At 39.5% G+C, this 17,955-nt stretch overlaps 1 protein-coding gene across 3 annotated transcripts in view; it reads right to left on the bottom strand.

The window, feature by feature from the left end:
- Positions 1-17,955, bottom strand: part of SMARCC1 (SWI/SNF related, matrix associated, actin dependent regulator of chromatin subfamily c member 1) — a 125,020-nt gene that overhangs the window by 45,221 nt on the left and 61,844 nt on the right. For all 3 annotated transcript variants that reach the window (XM_024983285.2, XM_059880120.1, XM_059880121.1), the window contains exons 19-21: positions 17,236-17,295; positions 10,237-10,495; positions 9,383-9,544 (exon numbers count right to left, since the gene is read on the bottom strand). In XM_024983285.2, the coding sequence (XP_024839053.1) occupies positions 9,383-9,544; positions 10,237-10,495; positions 17,236-17,295 (481 nt within the window). The remainder of the gene's footprint in view (positions 1-9,382; positions 9,545-10,236; positions 10,496-17,235; positions 17,296-17,955) is intronic.

The raw sequence follows: 17,955 nt of genomic DNA, 5'->3' as shown, positions 1-17,955 counted from the left end.
AGGTAAAAGCCTTTCAAAACCAGTCGCACACCTCCACGGCTACACTTGACCAGGAACTCTGCTCCCCACAGATTTCTTGCGTTATTTTTAAAATATGCTAGGTGTTCACTCCTTCCTTTTTCATTATTGTTTACAAGGTCATTTCCTTTGTGAAGCCTTCCCTAACTGACTGAAGTATTAGTAACTGTGCTTCCTCCACATGGCCTCTACTTATAACTGTTTTTCTTTTTATAATAATGTCCCCTCTCCCACCATGAATATTCAAGTACAAGATTATTTAATTCAGTGACTGATTCACAACATGTGGTCCAGGTACCCTGGGAGTTCCCAAGGTCAAAACTATTTACACAGCAACACAAGATGTTACTTCCCTTTTCACTCTCATCTAAGTGTGGAATATGACTTTCCAGATGCTACACGATGAAGGTAGTCACAGAAATGTGCACCTATGTATCATTTTGTTTTAAAAACTTTCCCAGTTTCAATTTTTAATATAGAAAAAAAAATCAATGATATAATGCAGATAAATGGAAGCATTTGAGGTTCCTTGATATTTTTAAATGGTCAAAGAAGTCCTGAGATCAGAAAATTTTAGAAATGTGATTCCAGTAACTTATGTCTTCCCAGGGAAGGGGAAAAAAGAGGCCTATGGTAGGAACTCACAGTAGGAACACTTCTGGGAGAATAATCAGGTCATTCCCTGTATTAAAGTCCAAACATTCCATAAAGCTGGCAATACCGTCCAAGCAAGCTCATGAGCCTGTATCATTCTCTATAACCTCACTCCAGCTTCTGCATGCTATTCTCTTTCTACATCCTTATTTGAATTTTGTATTATGGCCAACCTGGTTTACTTCTCACCTTTTAAACAACCTTCCATTTCCACCTCTGGGCCTTTGTTCATGTTGTTCTACAGAATAGAAAATTATACTTGCTCCAAGCTGGCTCAGTGACATTCTAAACCTCTTTTTCAACACTCAGTTCAAATTCCACTTTCTTTGTGAAGTCTTCTTTAATCTAAAATTACACAACCCGTTGTGTTCCTTCTTATAGCACTTCCTTTGTAGTCCTCCTTGAACAATATTATACTTCATTCTATCTCCAATCCTCCGAATAATGAATTATTTTTCTATGTTTATGTAACTCATCATAAATATAGCCCCAATTATTAGTATTACCTGTCCTACATAACTGCCCCATAGCAAGAGAGCTATATCAACTAAGCATAATATCTGATTTGATTTCTACAAGTCACCTAAAAGCAGACAATTATATACATGAAGGCAATTTCTTCCTAAAAATTCTTGTCCTATCATCTACTGAGTGAGTCATTAGGTAAGTCACTTAAATCCTGGATAGTCCTTAGAGGTTAAATATCCAATTCTGAGCTGCTCAAAAATCTGAATCTCTATTTCAATGCCTCTTAATACAGATCTGAAAGAGCCCTTAAAATATAACAGTGACAAAGAGAACAGAGAAGTCCACTCCACATGACGCAGCCTGAAGATCAAATACTGATCCCTGTTTCCTTAGGTTCACGAGCCTAGCATGGTCTCACACACTGGTGTTTTAGAAGGGCCTGATTTTAAAGATGTTATGGGAATCCTCAGGGTGAGAAGAATGAGGCTATTTATATGCTATAAACAGTATCTGCGGCAAGAATCTTAATAGTCACTTCTGGGCTTTATGTTCCTAGAAAGTGACCTTTTCAACATTATTATTATCAGGATGCTCTTCATCTCCTGATGGACTACAGACTAGTTCTTAACCTTCTCATAAACTAGGAATAATGAGTTGGGTTCTTCTACACAGAGCTGTGACAAATGGCTCAAGATACACTCCTTGAGTTCATTATTCCACAAGGCATTCAGGAGCTCAGGGGATAATTCACTCATTGATATAAAAGAATCTTCTCTGAACATTCTATATATAATAATATCTGTGATTCAAGTTCCCTAAAAGCATAGTCAATAATAAGGAAAAGCATCAATGAACTTAATCTTTCAAATTTCTCTAAACCAGAATTAAGATAGACAGTGAATCTACTCAGCATGCAAAACAATAAAATAAAGTAAAACCCATACTTCAGATTCAGTTCAGTCGCTCAGTCGTGTCTGACTCTTTGCGACCCCATGAACCGCAGCTCGCTAGGCCTCCCTGTCCATCACCAACTACCAGAGTCCACCCAAACCCATGTCCATTGAGCCGGTGATGCCATCCAACCATCTCACCCTCTGTCATCCCCTTCTCCCCTTGCCCTCAATCTTTCCCAGCATCAGGGTCTTTTCAAATGAATCAGCTCTTCGCATCAGGTGGCCAAAGTATTGGAATTTCAGCTTCAACATCAATCCTTCCAATGAACACCCAGGACTGATCTCCTTTAGGATGGACTGGTTGGATCTCCTTGCAGTCCAGGGGACTCTCAAGAGTCTTCTCCAACACCACAGTTCAAAAGCATCAATTCTTCGGTGCTCAGCTTTCTTTATAGTCCAACTTTCACATCCATACATGACCACTGGAAAAACCACAGCCTTGACTAGACAGACCTTTGTTGGCAAAGTAATGTCTCTGCTTCTCAACATGCTGTCTAGGTTGGTCATAACTTTCCTTCCAAGGAGTAAGCGTCTTTTAATTTCATGGCCGCAATCACCATCTGTAGTGATTTTGGAGCCCAGAAAAATAAAGTCATCCACTGTTTCCACATCTATTTGCCTTCAGATTAGGCAATACAAATGGAGGGTACAATAATATGTATTTAACAGACTCCTGCCTGGCCCCTGAATATACATGCACATTCCAACACCCTAAGGGGAAGGGCTGATGACCTTAAGTGACTAAGAGTCACTGTATTATGATATTTATTTAGGAAAATGTCCTTATTCTTAGGAGACACTTGCTGAGTTACTTAGTGGGGATGAAAAGAATCATGAGGTATACAACTTACTTTGAAATAATTCACAAAGATAATAAAATAAAAATCGTTTCTTTAGATGCCTAAATCGATTAAAATGGCAAAGCTGAACCTACCTGGTAGGCACAGGAGACTCCACTGTGCTATCCTATCAACTTTTCAGTATGCTTGGCCACAAATAAACAGATGATCAGAAAGGCAATTCTGTTTCCTTTCCAGGTCAAATTAAAAAAAAACTGAAGTTCTTTAATAAAAGGCGTGGTGATAAAATAAAAAAAAATTTAATATTCAAACACAGTACATAGTTATTACAAAAATACATCAATTTAACAATTCCTAGATGGGGTCTATTCTCAACCTAACAGAATAAAACATTAAAACACAGGTTACACCCTGACACTCTTCTGCTCAAATCCCTCCTTTGGCTCCACCTCCAAGTAAACGTTAAACTGTTACAAAGGCCCACAAGGACCCTCATAGTCTCCCCTGACCTCCTCTTCCCTGCAATACAGCTACCTGTCTGTGATTCTTCTTGCTATTCCTCCATATAGCAGGCAGCTCCTGTCCAGAGGCCTATATGTTGGCTGCACCCCATGCCTTGAACCCTCTGATCTTGGATGTCTACACAGCTCCCTTCCTCACCTTCCACTTGTATCCTTGCTCGAATGTCACTTACATGGTGAGACAGTCATTCCGCTAACCATTTAAAATTGCAATTCCCCACACCTCACTCTTATCGATGAGTCCCTGCTCTGATTTTCATGATGCCAGGAACCGGCCCACACACTCTATGTATTTACAATTAATTTATACATCCTAATTCCATCTTCCACATCTAAAATAAAAGTCCACTAGGGCAGGAATTTTGGACGAATTTGTTTACCAGTACTCCGACACCTAGAACACAATGAGACGCCATGATAACACAACATATTTACAGTCTCATTTATCTCTGAGTGAAAAAGGCAGTGGGGCGGGGGGGCAGCTAGAGTCTAGCTTAAAACTGATCTCACATCCAAGAATGCTTATGTTTTAGGCTCATACACTGAATCACACTGACTGAATTTTTCTGTGTGTTTCTTAACACTTACTTCAGTATAGATGAATCACCCACAGCCACTCTTCCCAGTAGTCATGTATGGATGTCAGAGCTGCACTATAAAGAAGGCTGAGCGCCGAAGAATTGATGCTTTTGAACTGTGGTGTTGGAGAAGACTCTTGAGAGTCCCCTGGACTGCAAGGAGATCCAGCCAGTCCATCCTAAAGGAGATCAGTCCTGGGTGTTCATTGGAAGGACAGATATTGAACCTGAAACTCCAATACTTTGGCCACCTGATGCAAAGAGCTGGCTCATTGGAAAAGACCCTGATGCTGGGAAAGATTGAAGGCGGTAGGAGAAGGGGACGGTAGGAGAAGGGGACGACAGAGGATGAGATGGTTGGAGGGCATCACTGACTCAATGGACATGAGTTTGAGTAAACTCCGGAATTTGGAGATGGACAGGGAGGCCTGGTGTGCTGCAGTCCAAGGGCTCGCAAAGAGGCAGACGTGACTGAGTGAGTGAAGTGAACTCAACTCTTCCCAGTACATTTGCCTGACTCCTTCTGTAGAGCCTGGGTGTTCAGGAGGGCCTGGGTCTTTTTCTATTGTATTTGCCAATATTGTATTGTATTTTCTATTTACACTATATAAGGCAAAACATACAATGGAGCCATTAGGCTTTTAATGATCCCTGTTCAATGAATGAAAATACACAAACATACCTATATAGTTTATAGAGGAAAGAAGCTGAGGAAAGAAGGAAGGGTCAGAGATATTTAGGTTCAAATTTTAGTCCACTCTTACAAGCATGCCAATGTCATCTGCCAACACCTCAGTTCCTTCGCTCCTATATAAAAACCATGGCACTTTCTCCAAAGGGTTGTTCTGAAAAGAATCGCAGATGACCAGAGAGCCCCTATATAGGAATTTCCCTGGTGGTCCAGGGGCTAGGACCCTGCACTCCCACTGCAGGGGGCCTGGGTTGATTCCTGGAAGGGGAACTAGACCACACATGCCACAACTAAGACCCACCCACTGCAGTGAAATAAATAAAAACAAAAATATTTTTTTAAAAAACAACCCTATATAATGTGTAAAAAGTATGGGTGCTCAGAAAGAAATGTTGGTTTATAGTGACTTCCAAACAATGTTTAAAATTTCTTTCCATTTCTTTTGTCTTAACTTCTCCCATCTTTCCCACAAGCAAATAAAATCTCATATATTTTTAGATTAAATAAAAAAGGTCTCAAATATCAATATCATTTTTTCTATTCCCAGAATGGTCTCTGGTCAAACAAAAACCCATACAAACCCATACCAAAAAAAAAAATCAGTAGATACTAATCAATGACTAGAGTGTTAAAGAGGATAAACTGAGCAAAATCCTAAGCTGACACTTCTTTACTAAATAATTCTCATGAGAAACCGTAACAAGTGAAATTCACATAATAAATGAAAAATACGGTGTTCCAGACCTAGTGTTCATTTATCTTAACTTTTATTTCACCAAATACTCCCTTGCAATTCACAATAAACAGTTAGATAAGGGAATGTCCTGTGGCACAGTGGATAAGAATTCACCCCCTAATTCAGGGGACACGGGTTCAATCCCTGATTGAGGGATTCCACATGCTGTGGTGTAACTAAGTCCATGAACCACAACTATTTGAGCCTGCGCTCTAGAGCCTGCGAGCGGAGACTACTCAGTCATGAGCCCCATGTTGTAACTACTGAAGCTGGTGCACCCGGAGCCTTTCCACAAGAGAAGCCAGTGCAGTGAGAAGCGTGCGCACTGCAAGTAGAGAGTAGCCCCTGTGTGCCACAGCTAGAGAAAGCCTGTGCAAAGCAACAAAGACCCAGGGCAGTCAAAAATAAAAACAAATTAAAAAAAAAGATAAGCTAATGAGAGAAATCCAAAGTCTTATATTTCATAAGGAAACATTTTTCCCCGTATTGTTTCATCATCATCAATTCACATTACTGCAACTGCAAATTAAGTATCACAATAAAAAGTATAATTAATCTACCACCCAAGCATGATATTATCTTGATAAGGAAAACCTACGTCATTCTATTTTCAAAGTGCTATGTATAAAGCACTATTTTGTTATATAAAGTGTAAGTTTAAATGTACACTTGATTCTTCCTTTCTTTGAACTTGGAATGTGGTTCAGAAAGATAGGAAGCATACTATCGATTCCCCACTAGAACTTTGCTGAGTCAGTTCTACAGGGAGCACCACTTGCTGTTTTGTAATTTCTTCAGTCACAGCCCAAGATAAATCACTTTAGCTGTAATAGGCCAGCATTAGTTACAGAATTCTGTTCATGACTCATTTAGAAATATTCACATTATCCTGGTTCTTTCCCTAACCCTTATTAAATGGTGGCTATTGTTGTTCAGTCACTCAGTCGTGTCTGACTCTTTGTGATTGGATGAACTGTAGCACGCCAGGCTTCCCTGTCCTTCACTATATATATCCCTGAGTTTGCTCAAACTCATGTCCAATCTGTTATACCATCCAACCATCTCATCCTCTGTCATCCCCTTCTCCTCCTGCCCTCAGTCCTTCCCAGCATCAGGGTCTTACTAAATGGTAAAAGGACCCAAATTCTGCTGCTGCAACCAGTGAGTACACACTGCACTTCAAAAAGTTTGGCTGGCAAGACTACCTCCAGGTACTATGAGTGAAGCTTACTGTTCATGTTATTCAAAGAATCACCCTGTGGAGTCTCCAGTGCTTCCTGCAGCAGTCTGATTCAAGCTTTGTACACTGTAGAAACCGTACGTTCACTAATGAATCAGAAAAATCTAGCCTCACAAGACTAAGGTTGGTTGATTTTGGGGGGAGGTGTGGGGGAGAAGTCCTCTTTTAAATCCCACTAAACCAGAAATGGCCAACTTTGCAAGCTGTTTCTCAACCACTAATGCTTTATGATATTATCTACCAAAAAATTTTAAACAAATTTATATGTAAAAGCATGTCTCAGATACCACAAAGTACAGAAACACTTTTTGAATCAAATAAGAAGGCTTTGCCAACCCTTTTCAATTCCATGACCACAGGGAACCAAAAGACCCTACAAATGAACCAAAAACACACAAAAAACGTTGAGCAAAGTAAGACCTTTCCCAGACATTCAATAGACCCAGGTTTTCCTGGCCTGAACTGGGCACTGCCACATGGTGTAGAATCAACAAAAAGCAACAGAGACATGGTCTGGCTTGCTAATTTCTGTCTCCATCTAAGAGAAAAGAAAATAGTGTGTTTTCAAACTCGGAAATACTGTGGATACTGTAAATTACTTTTTAATTCAAAGCCTTGGTACTCTGGATTAGTAACCAATATTAAGAACAATTAGGTCAATAATGTGTTCTTAGGGCTGGATTGAGAGGTTTCGTGAATCTGAAAATCTGTTTTCATATTTGCAAAAAAAAGCTGCTAGATTGATACTTTAAAAAAAGCAGAGAAAACAACAGGGGTAGGTCCTATGGTAACTCACGGAAACCATGAGGTTTGAGGCTAGAAGAGACCTTACTAGCATCTACTCAAACCACCTACAACAGAGCACCAGGAGTCCAAATGGTATCATCTGTGGAGTACTGGCTGACAATTTAAATTTTAACTTTATCTTTATTCTGTAAGAATAAATAAAAAAGACAAAAGAAAGCCACTGCAGCTGAAGCACAGATTATATAAATTTCATATAACTAAGACAATGACAGGACTAGTAGAAAAGATGATAGCAATAAATATTTAGCTTGAGTTATTCATCAGAAATTGTTTCACAATGAATGAAAAAATTAACGAACAATGTAAAAAACATTGGAAATACACGACTGATAACTATATATAAAACAGGGTTTTTACTTTAGTGTAGAATAGGAACACTTCTCATTTGAGAAGTGGGTTGCCATTTCCTTCTCCAGGGAATCTTCTGGTCCCAGGGATCAAACCCGTGTTTCCTTCTTAACCACTGAGCCATCAGGGAAGCCCCGACTGTCTCCACATATTTACCTATTTGGAACATTTCATATAATTGCAATTACATAATATACTGTCTCTTTTCACTGGCTTCTCTCACCTACCATAATGTTTACAAGGTACCTCCACGATACAGAATATGTTTAATACTTCATTCCATTTTACAGTCCAATAATATTCCACTGAATACCGCATTTTGCTTATCCATTCAGTTGATGGACATCCGAGTTGTTTCTAGTTCTGGTTTTATGATTTTTTTTTTTTTTTTTTTGCATGCATGGCAAACAAACCAGATAATCTTAAAAATTCCTACAAAAACACACACTACCAAAACTATCCCAAAAAGAAAGAGAATAATTTCCTATAGCAAGTAAACAGATTTTGAATCAGTAGTCAAAAAACATTTAAGTATAGCCACTTCATAAAACAGTATGGAGGGTCCTCAGAAAACTACAACAAGTATTTATGTGAGAACGCGAAGAAATTAGAAACGTTATACATTGCTAGTGGGGGGAAAAAAAAGGTAACACCACGGTGCAAACAACTGAGTAGAGCCCCAAAAAGTTAATTATACAATCTCACAAGATCAGCAATTCCCCTCCTAGGCACCCAAGAAGCAGAAAACATTATGTACATGAATGTTCATAACAGCTTTATTCAAATGAATAAAAAGCACAAACAAACCAAACAGCCATGAACTGATTAGTGGATTAGTAAAATGTGGTATATCCACCCAAGAGTATTATCGAGCACAGGAAGACACGAAGTACTGAATTACACTACAACATGACAACATGAATGAACTTCAAAAGCATTACGCTACATGAAAGAAGTCACACAAAAGGCTACAATGGCATGCTTCCATTTATAAGAAATGTTCAGAATAGGCAAATCCATGGAGACAGAAAGCAGATTAATGGTACCAGAGCTGAGGAGAGAAAGAATGGGAAGTCACTGCTTAATTGATATGGGATTTCTTCTGGGGTGAGGAAAATGTCCTGGAATTAGATAGTGGTGATGAATGCACAACACAGGGAATTTACTAGAAGCCACTGGATAATATACATTTAAAGTGAATAAAATGAAGAATTTCACATGAAGTTTATTTCAATTTAAAAATAACCAAAAACAACAGTCTACTCAGCAATATATAAATTAAAACCACAAAAGTCCGTTTGGAATTCTTAGGTCTATACACTCAAAACCTAGATTTAAAAACAGGCATCAAATACCTCACAACTGTGATTTATTAACAGGAGACAATTTTTAAAAATTCTATCACAAAAGGAAGAGATTAACAAAGTCACACATAAATTTTTTTAAGGCCTAAGTTTGTACTGATCATTGGAGCCAATTTTAAGTGCAAGCGAACCCAAGTATTGTAGCAAGCTGACAGAAAAACACAACCACTATTAACCGTGTCCTTGGGGGCAGCAGGGACTCACCCAGCTTCTCTGGCTCATCTGGCCCCGTGCCTGCAATGCAGCTGCTCTCCAGGCCGTAGGTGGGATCCACCTTTCCGGAGGCTCGGGCTGCTTCTTGAACTTTCTTGACATGAGCCTCCACCAATTCCAGGGGCACCTCCTCCCGGACCCGAGAAAACTCCTCTGTGTAAGAATAAAAATGGAACAGTGATCTGGTGTCCCGTGAATATTTGCTTCAGTGTAAACTAGGAAATCTGACACAACACTAGTGTGTCGTGTGTAACCTAGTGACCTTTCTTGAGACTCAATCTGATCTATCCCAGGAAGTCAAGAAGGCCAAAGTTGATAAACGTGTACAGTGAAGCAATTCCATGACTCTTATGTCTTACCTTACACGACAGTCTTACTATATAACAAGAGATTATGATCTTTAAATATCTATCAGTAACAATCAAAACTGCTGTCCAAAATTCATCTAACTCTGCTGTTTGGATTTTAATCAAGAAAACAGTAAGGATGAAACAACCAGAATGTCAAGAAAGAATTCTATAGTGTGAGAAAATTCTAGTTAGAATTCATGCAACCCAAGAGTGTTAAATAACTTTTTGCCAATTACATAAAAATCCATATGAATCACAAAATACCATTAAAACCCACTGTTTTGTCCCTCTAAATTCTTAAAAAATGCTCATAGTTTGAAAAATGTTGTATGTTAACTGCTTTATTTAAAAAACATAATCTACTATCCTTAAGGGGTAATACATAAAACTGCAAGCTGATAACACCTAAATCTGAGATAAAACTATCATGAAAGAAAGCATGAAACCATGATCTGAAACGGTTACGCTCACAAGACAGCGTAAGAAAGTCCATACCCAAAGCTGCTTTGGCTGCAGCAGACGCCACACGAGGATCCACCACAGACGCCAAAAAAGCAACAGTGCTCATGACTGGGTTTCCTGACTGACTGAAAGGGACAGGCTGGTAGGCCAGGGGCCCCAGGGAAGCATCAGAATTCTCAAGGTATGGGTCCTCAATGGGAAGCCTCAAGAAGTGAAGGATGCATTCATCCTGAGTGCGACTTCCAACGTGCTCTGACACTTTGTTCCAATCATCCTTATACATCTCCAGAGCCTGTGATGGAAAAAAACAGGAGCTTTAATAACAAATAACAAGGAAGTAATACTTAATGACATCAGCAACCTGTGACTATTCTTTAGATGGGCTTTAAATTAAAAAAAGTAATGAAAATAGTTATACTGTTCATAGCAGGTAGATCTGATTGCTTTCCTTATTATGTTAAATTCTCAGTCAAGAAAAAAACAACAAAAAAAGGCATGTATATTACAAAGAATTATGGTGCTGGAGAAGACTCCTGAGAGTCCCTTGGACTGCACAGAGATCAAAACAGTCAATCCTAAAGAAAATGAACCCTGAAAATCCACTGGACAGACAGAAGCTGAAGCTGAAGCTCCAATACTCTGGTCACCTGATATGACAGCCGACTCATTGGAAAAGATCCTGATGCTAGGAAAGACTGAGAGCAGGAGGAGAAGGGGACGACAAAGGATGAGATGGTTAGGTGGCATTACCAATTCAAAGGTCATGTTTGAGCAATATCCAGGAGAGACTGTCTTAATACTTTCCAGCATAACCTTTTCAGATGAGCTTACTTTTAAGCTTTTTTCTTTGTTCATTTTCCTTTAGCCCGAGAAAAGTTCAGGAAGTTTTTTTCCCAGAATAAAGCTAAGGAATAGATATGCAGAATTCAAGCCACCATCAGCATCCAGAAAAGCACAAGGCGAGCAGCAGTGAAGTTCTGTGCCTGAGCACCGACAGAAGCATTACATGAGAGAGGCAGAATGAAGAGAGGTTTTCAAAACAAAATGGCGACAGGCGTCCAGGAAGGAAAAGGGTGACAAGCAGAAAAAAGGCATCAGCAGACATTTACACTATACACCACCACCTCCGGCCATCACTGGGGCCTTCACCACCGCTTACCTGGATTCTTAGACTCGCCTGTCTCTACCCTTCAATCCAGCCTTCTTCCTGTTGCTGGATGTATGACACAGGAGACTGTCTCTTGCCTGCCTAAAACTATTTCAGTTCTCATCATTATGTTAAGGAATTAAATCATACTCTTTAATGTTCCGGGAATACCCAGATCCCACATCCTAAGTATTGTGTGTATGTCCAGTTTGTTCTGTACTAGAAATATCATGAACCAGAACCAATACTAGCACCCTACTCCAGGAAGCTGTCCATTACATCTTATCTACCCAGGCCAGCTACACAGCCACTCCTCTGTATGTCTTATGCTCGTCATACCTCTAATCACGTTTCAATCAGTTTCTATCACACACTAGACTATTACTGAACTGAATTACTGAACTGTAGACACTACGGGCTAGTCATCTCAATCTGTCTGCCACAGCGCCTGAAACACAGTACCAAATAAAATGTGCTGAACTTAATCACAGGTAGCCAAACTAAATTAGAAAAGGAATCTTACTTTTCCATGACTCCAAGCATTAAAAGAAAAAAGAAAAAATCTGGGGAATTCCCTGGCAGTACAGTGGTTAGGACTCTACTGAGAGGGGCAAAGGTGCAATCCCTGGTCGGTAAGATCCTGAAAGCCAAGGAGTGTAGATGAAAACACCCCATAATTTTAAAAAAGGCCTTTCTTCAAGACAACTGGAAGCTGAAGTGTAATATAAAATTACACAGGAAGATACCTAGTAAGTAGCCTGCCTATGTGATATGCTTGTCTGATAAAATGGTATGATTTGGGGGAGGGAGAATGGACAACAATAAACTCTAACGAGTCTTCCAGATGTATTTGTCAGGGTGAAATTGACGAAGTTTTTGGTTATAAATTGATTAACAAATTTTCCTCTGACTTCATGTTCTTAAGCTATTAATTATAGATAAATAAATGATAAAAACAGAAGGTGTGAATAGTCAACAATGCTGTTGGGAAGACTTTTATATTCCTCTGTGTAAGTGCAGACATCTGTTGGTTCAACAGCATGTTTTAAATGGAAAATCTACTGGTTGCAAAGCCTCCAGCTGCAGGAGAGAAAACACACTATTGTGTGGAGATCTGTGGCTTTCTTGGCTATGTTCAGGGTAAACAGGAGCTCGGCCATTCTGACCTCACTCTTTATTTACTATCCACTAATCTTAACCAGTCAATCTTAGAAATCAACCCTGAATACTCGTTGGAAGGACTGATGCTGAAGTTGAAGCTCCAGTATTTTGGTCATCTGATGCGAACAGCCGACTCAATGGAAAAGTCCCCGATACTGGGAATGATTGAGGGCAGAAGGAGAAGAGGGCACCAGAGGACCAGATGGCTGGATGGCATTACCGATGCGATGGACATGAACTTGGGCAAACTCCAGGAGATAGTGAGGGACAGGGAGGTCTGGTGTGCTGCAGCCCATGGGGGTGCAAAGAACTGGACACAAATAAGAAAACTCCTGAGTATAAATGTGCAGCAAGGAAAAGAACTGACAGGAGAATGCTGTTTCAGGCAGTACTGCACAACTGCATCTCTCCCCAGAGCCCACAGATTCTATATGAGCAATACAAAAGCATTTCCCATACATTTCCCCACAAGGGCTGAGAACGGTAAAATCAATACCCACAAGCAGATATGACTAGACAAGACAGACCTGAATTAAAGAAAAAGGAGTTCAGGAAAGAAGCTCTCTGCATACCAATGACACTTAAAGGACAGACAAGAACAAATGAAAATAGTGGTAAAAATGCAAAAGGAACCAATCTTTTTGAATACAGACAGACACGAAGAGAGAATAAGCAAAGTAGAAGAGGGTGGTAAAAATGAAAACAGAAGAGTTAATACACCATTAAAAGTTTTCACGAACCATGACTGTTGGAACAATTCATAAAGTCAAATTAGAGCAAAACAGATACATGAGACACCACAAGGCCCAAAGGATCCCTAAGTGTGGTCTGGAAACGCACAGAGCACCAGACCCCTTCACAGAAACCAAGAGATCAAAATAACAACACTAGGACATTACTGTCCTACTTGTTATGTCGACATGTGCACAACGGTACAAAAGCAACGGGGGAAACCCCTGGCCCCTTAGTATGAAGCAAGGAGGTGGCACCAGATGTCTTAAGGGCCATTTAATTCCTCATCACCACGTACTTGGAGAAACCACATAAACCAACTTAAACGTTTCCTGGATGAAATAGTAAAAATGATTTTTATTGAATCTAATTATCTTAGCCCATGTGTTTTCAATATTTGATGTTATGAAATGCCAGGCAAACAGGAAGACTACCAACTCTCGAAGCATCATAACTACCTAAAGGAAAAGCACTCATGTGATTGAGTTTCAAGTAGCCACTCTCTTCTCCAAGTATCACTGTCACTAGAACGAATTGCTAACACACCACAGTTTTACAGACACAGATGTTTGGCAGACACTTTCTCGAAAATAAACAATGATTCTCAAAATTATCACTCCAAGGAAAACAACTGATACTGTCTGTTGCCAACAATTAAGTGAAAAATTACAATTCTGAAAATCATGCATCTGCCATGAAAGCTGGTTCTACTCTCTAAAAGACTTCCTAACGAGATTGGTACCAAATATTATCAATTTGCATTTTTTGATATTGTATAATGAACTGCATCAACATTTGGAAGATCTGCATAAATCAGAAAACCAGTATTTTCCAACTTATCAACGAAAGACACTATGTAATCATACATGGGTATAAGATCCATTACTAGTTCAACAGGAGAGACCAACTGATTTCACACCAACTAACCTTTAAGAAACTACCAGTGGTCAAGGTTTAATGTGATACTGTACAAGCATACCTTGGAGATGCTGCAGTTTCAATTCTGGACCACTGTGATAAAGTGAGGACTGCAATAAATCGAGTCACACAGATATGTTGGCTTTTACAGTGCATATAAAAGTTATATTCATACTGTGCTATAGTCTACTAAGTATGCAATAGCTTTATGTCTTTAAAAAAAAATGCACTTACTTTCATTTTAAAATAATTTGTTGCTAGTGCTTCCTTGGTAGCTCAGTGGTAAAGAACCCGCCGCCAATGCAGGAGACATGGACTCGACCCCTTGTCTGGGAAGGTCCCACATGCCAAGGAGCAACTGAGCGTATGCACCGCAACTATTAAGCCTGTGCTCTAGAGCCTGGGAGCTGCAACTACGGAAGCCCTGGCAACACAGAGACCATACTCCACAACAAGAGAAGCCACTGGAATGAGAAGCTCAAACAGCGCGATGAAGAGTAGCCCCCACTTGCCACAACTAGAGAAAAGCCCCCACAGCAATAATGACCTAGAACAGACAAAAATAAATTAATTAAAAAAAATACAATTTCATGTTACAATTATTAACTTTATCCACAACAACCAACATCTGTTATATTCTTATGCGACATTATCAAGGCTTGTCACTACAAATATAAAGATAGATAAGAGTTTGTCTTTTCAACTTGAGAAAATTAAACACTAAAAGTTGTGTTGTGTAATACACAAGGCACCAAAAAAGAGAGCAGTCTCAGTGATGGATTCTGGGCAAAGATAACTTCTGAATTAAGTATATCCCCAGGTATGAGTTCTTAAGGAGACAGCCAGAGATCAGGTGATTTCTACTAAGGGGATCATATCAGGAAAGATCTAGTTGTGGGAAATCACAAGCAGTTTGGGAGAGTCATAGAAGATGGAAGTACAAGCTGGAAATCAGTGAGAAAACAGGCTGAGGAAGGAGGCAGAGAATAGATCTTTAAATCCTAAGGATATTGACAAACAGAGCTAGTTCATGTATAATAGGCAAGGCACTTGGCAGTGATATGGAATTATCAGATCTAAATTTGGAAGAATCATTTGAGTGCAAGATCCAGTTTAAAAAAAAAAAAAAAAAATACTTTGCTACTAAAAAGTGCTAGCTATCACCTGAAAGTAAAAGTCGCTCAGTCATGTCCAATTCTTTGCAACCCCATGAACTATATACAGTCCATGGAATTCTCCAGGCCAGAATACTGGCGTGGGTAGCTTTCCTCTTCTCCAGGGGATCTTTCCAACCCAGGAATCGAACCCAGCAGGTGGATTCTTTACCAGCTGAGTTACGAGGGAAGCCCAAGAATACTGAAGTGGGTAGCCTTATCCCTTCTCCAGCGCACCTTCCCAACCCAGGAATCAAACCTGGGTCTCTTGCATTGGAGGAGGATTCTTCACCAGCTGAGCTATCAGGGAAGCCCATAACCATCATCTGAGCCTTCAGTGAATGATCTTTTTGAAATAGTAACATCTAAGACCACAGATCACTGTAAGAAATATATAATTAACAATAAAAAGTTTAAAACATTCTGAGAATTACCAAAATGCGACACAGACACAAGGTGAACAAATACTGTTGGAAAAATGGCACCAACAGACCTGCTTAATGCAAGATTTCCACAAACCTTCAGTATGTTTTTAAAAAAAGGGGGGGTGGCAGGGCAGATGCCTTTATCAAAGAATACTAATTATCTGAAAAAGCCATTAAAATATTTCTCCTGCTTCTAACTACATATCCAGGTAGTAACAGACTTGCCTAATAAACTAAAACAATATACCTAATGGACAAGCAAATTATGAAAATCCAGGTCCATCTAGTCAAAGCTATGGTTTTTCCAGTAGTCATGTATGGATGTGAGAGCTGGACCATAAAGAAAGCTGAGCACCGAAGAATTGATGCTTTTGAACTGTGGTGTTGGAGAAGACTCTTCAGAGTCCTGTGGACTGCAAGGAGATCTAACCAGTCCATCCTAAAGGAGATCAGTCCTGGGGGTTCATTGGTAGGACTGATGTTGAAGCTGAAACTCCAATACTTTGGCCAGCTGATGCGAAGAGCTGACTCATTGGAAAAGACCCTGATGCTGGGAAAGATTGAGGGCAGGAGGAGATGGGAACGACAGAGAATGAGATGGTTGGATGGCATCACCGACTCAATGGACACGAGTTTGGGTAAACTCCGGGAGTTGGTGACGGACAGGGAGGCCTAGCATGCTGCGGTTCATGGGATAGCAAAAAGTCGGACATGACTGAGCAACTGAACTGAACTGAAGACAAACAGTTCTCCTCTGAAAATGGTTAATATGAAACCAAAGATTCTCTTTTTCCCACCCTTCAGAGTACAATTAAGAGATCTGCAAGAATCTCCAAAGACATAAGCAAACTGAAAAAAGCAGCATGCTGATGGACAGAGATATTGTGTATAATCACAGATTCATCACAGTCTTCACCTTTCATTCACAAGGTAATGTTTTCAATGGCAGATATTTTCAGTCCCTTTTCTGTAATCCTTTTGGGAGATACGGAAGTTGTATGCTCAAATGCATAGAAACTCTAGGGAATTAATCTACAATGACTGACATGGTCTAAGTTAAGAAAAACTGGATATGAAGAAATGCTCCAATTCAAAGGAACATCTGCTACCCAAGGCCAAGGAGATAATTATTGCTGTGTGAAAACGAGGGTCCAGAGTTGCTAAATCTTCTAATTATGGAGGAAGAGTTAGAAATCTAGACTACCTTGGCAAAGTTCCAATATTTGTTAGTAACAGATTTAAAATAAAAAAACTCAACCCGTGCCAAAATAACACATATCCAAGCTTGATCTCCCCTACTGACAGCCAGCACGTTATCTATATGTATATCACAGCCAGTGTGATATACAAACTGTAACAGCCCAAGAATATTCCATTAAAACTCACCGCATGGATTTACTATTTTTAGGATAAATTTCAAAGGTGTATTTAAAATGCCAGGCACAGAAACTTGGCACCCGTAAGACTAAAGGGACCCCAGCATTACTGTGCTTACCTCCAAGAGCAGCAGAGTCTCCTGTTCGGTCCATTCTCTTCCAGCACTAGCACCTTTACTCTAAAGGAGAAAGTTCAGAAACGATTTAACTCATTCCTAAAAGCTGAGTATGGAGCTCAGCAGAGCTCCTTTCTAAGTTCCAGGGACTGTTTTCTGCAAACCACCAAAATAAGTCCCTGAATTACAGGAATAAAACATGCAAGGAACTTAAACCCCCAAGAAAAAGGCTGTTTTATTTCAAAGATTTCTTGCTGTCTACCAAGAATTCATGGACTACTTAGACATGGATCACTTACACTACTTATTTCTACTACTTTGATATTTAAAAACACCTTTTGAATCTACAACAGCATAGCATTTTAACACATACTATGGATGCACTATAATATTAAAACATAAAACAAATGTTTGGTATACCTTGAAGCCTGTACTTTATCCAAGATTTAAGGACAAACTGTACCACACATAAGGCACTCTGGCAGATAGTTTACTCCAATTGCAACAGGTTCATATATCTCATATTTAACATCTCTTGATTAATAAAATCTCCAAGTGACTCCCTAAGCTCCAAATCACTTTTTTCATTAGAATCTTTGATAACTTACAAGTGAGCTTGTGTCCTCTTGATTAATACCTTTATCATTATGAGATGCCTCTATTTAATTCTGGTAAAACAACTTGTTTTGATGTCTATGTTTATAAATATTAATATAGTGATTT

The sequence above is a fragment of the Bos taurus genome, chromosome 22, assembly GCF_002263795.3.
Source record: "Bos taurus isolate L1 Dominette 01449 registration number 42190680 breed Hereford chromosome 22, ARS-UCD2.0, whole genome shotgun sequence".
Taxonomy (NCBI): Eukaryota; Metazoa; Chordata; class Mammalia; order Artiodactyla; family Bovidae; genus Bos; species Bos taurus.
This window is presented reverse-complemented; position numbering and strand designations above follow the sequence as displayed.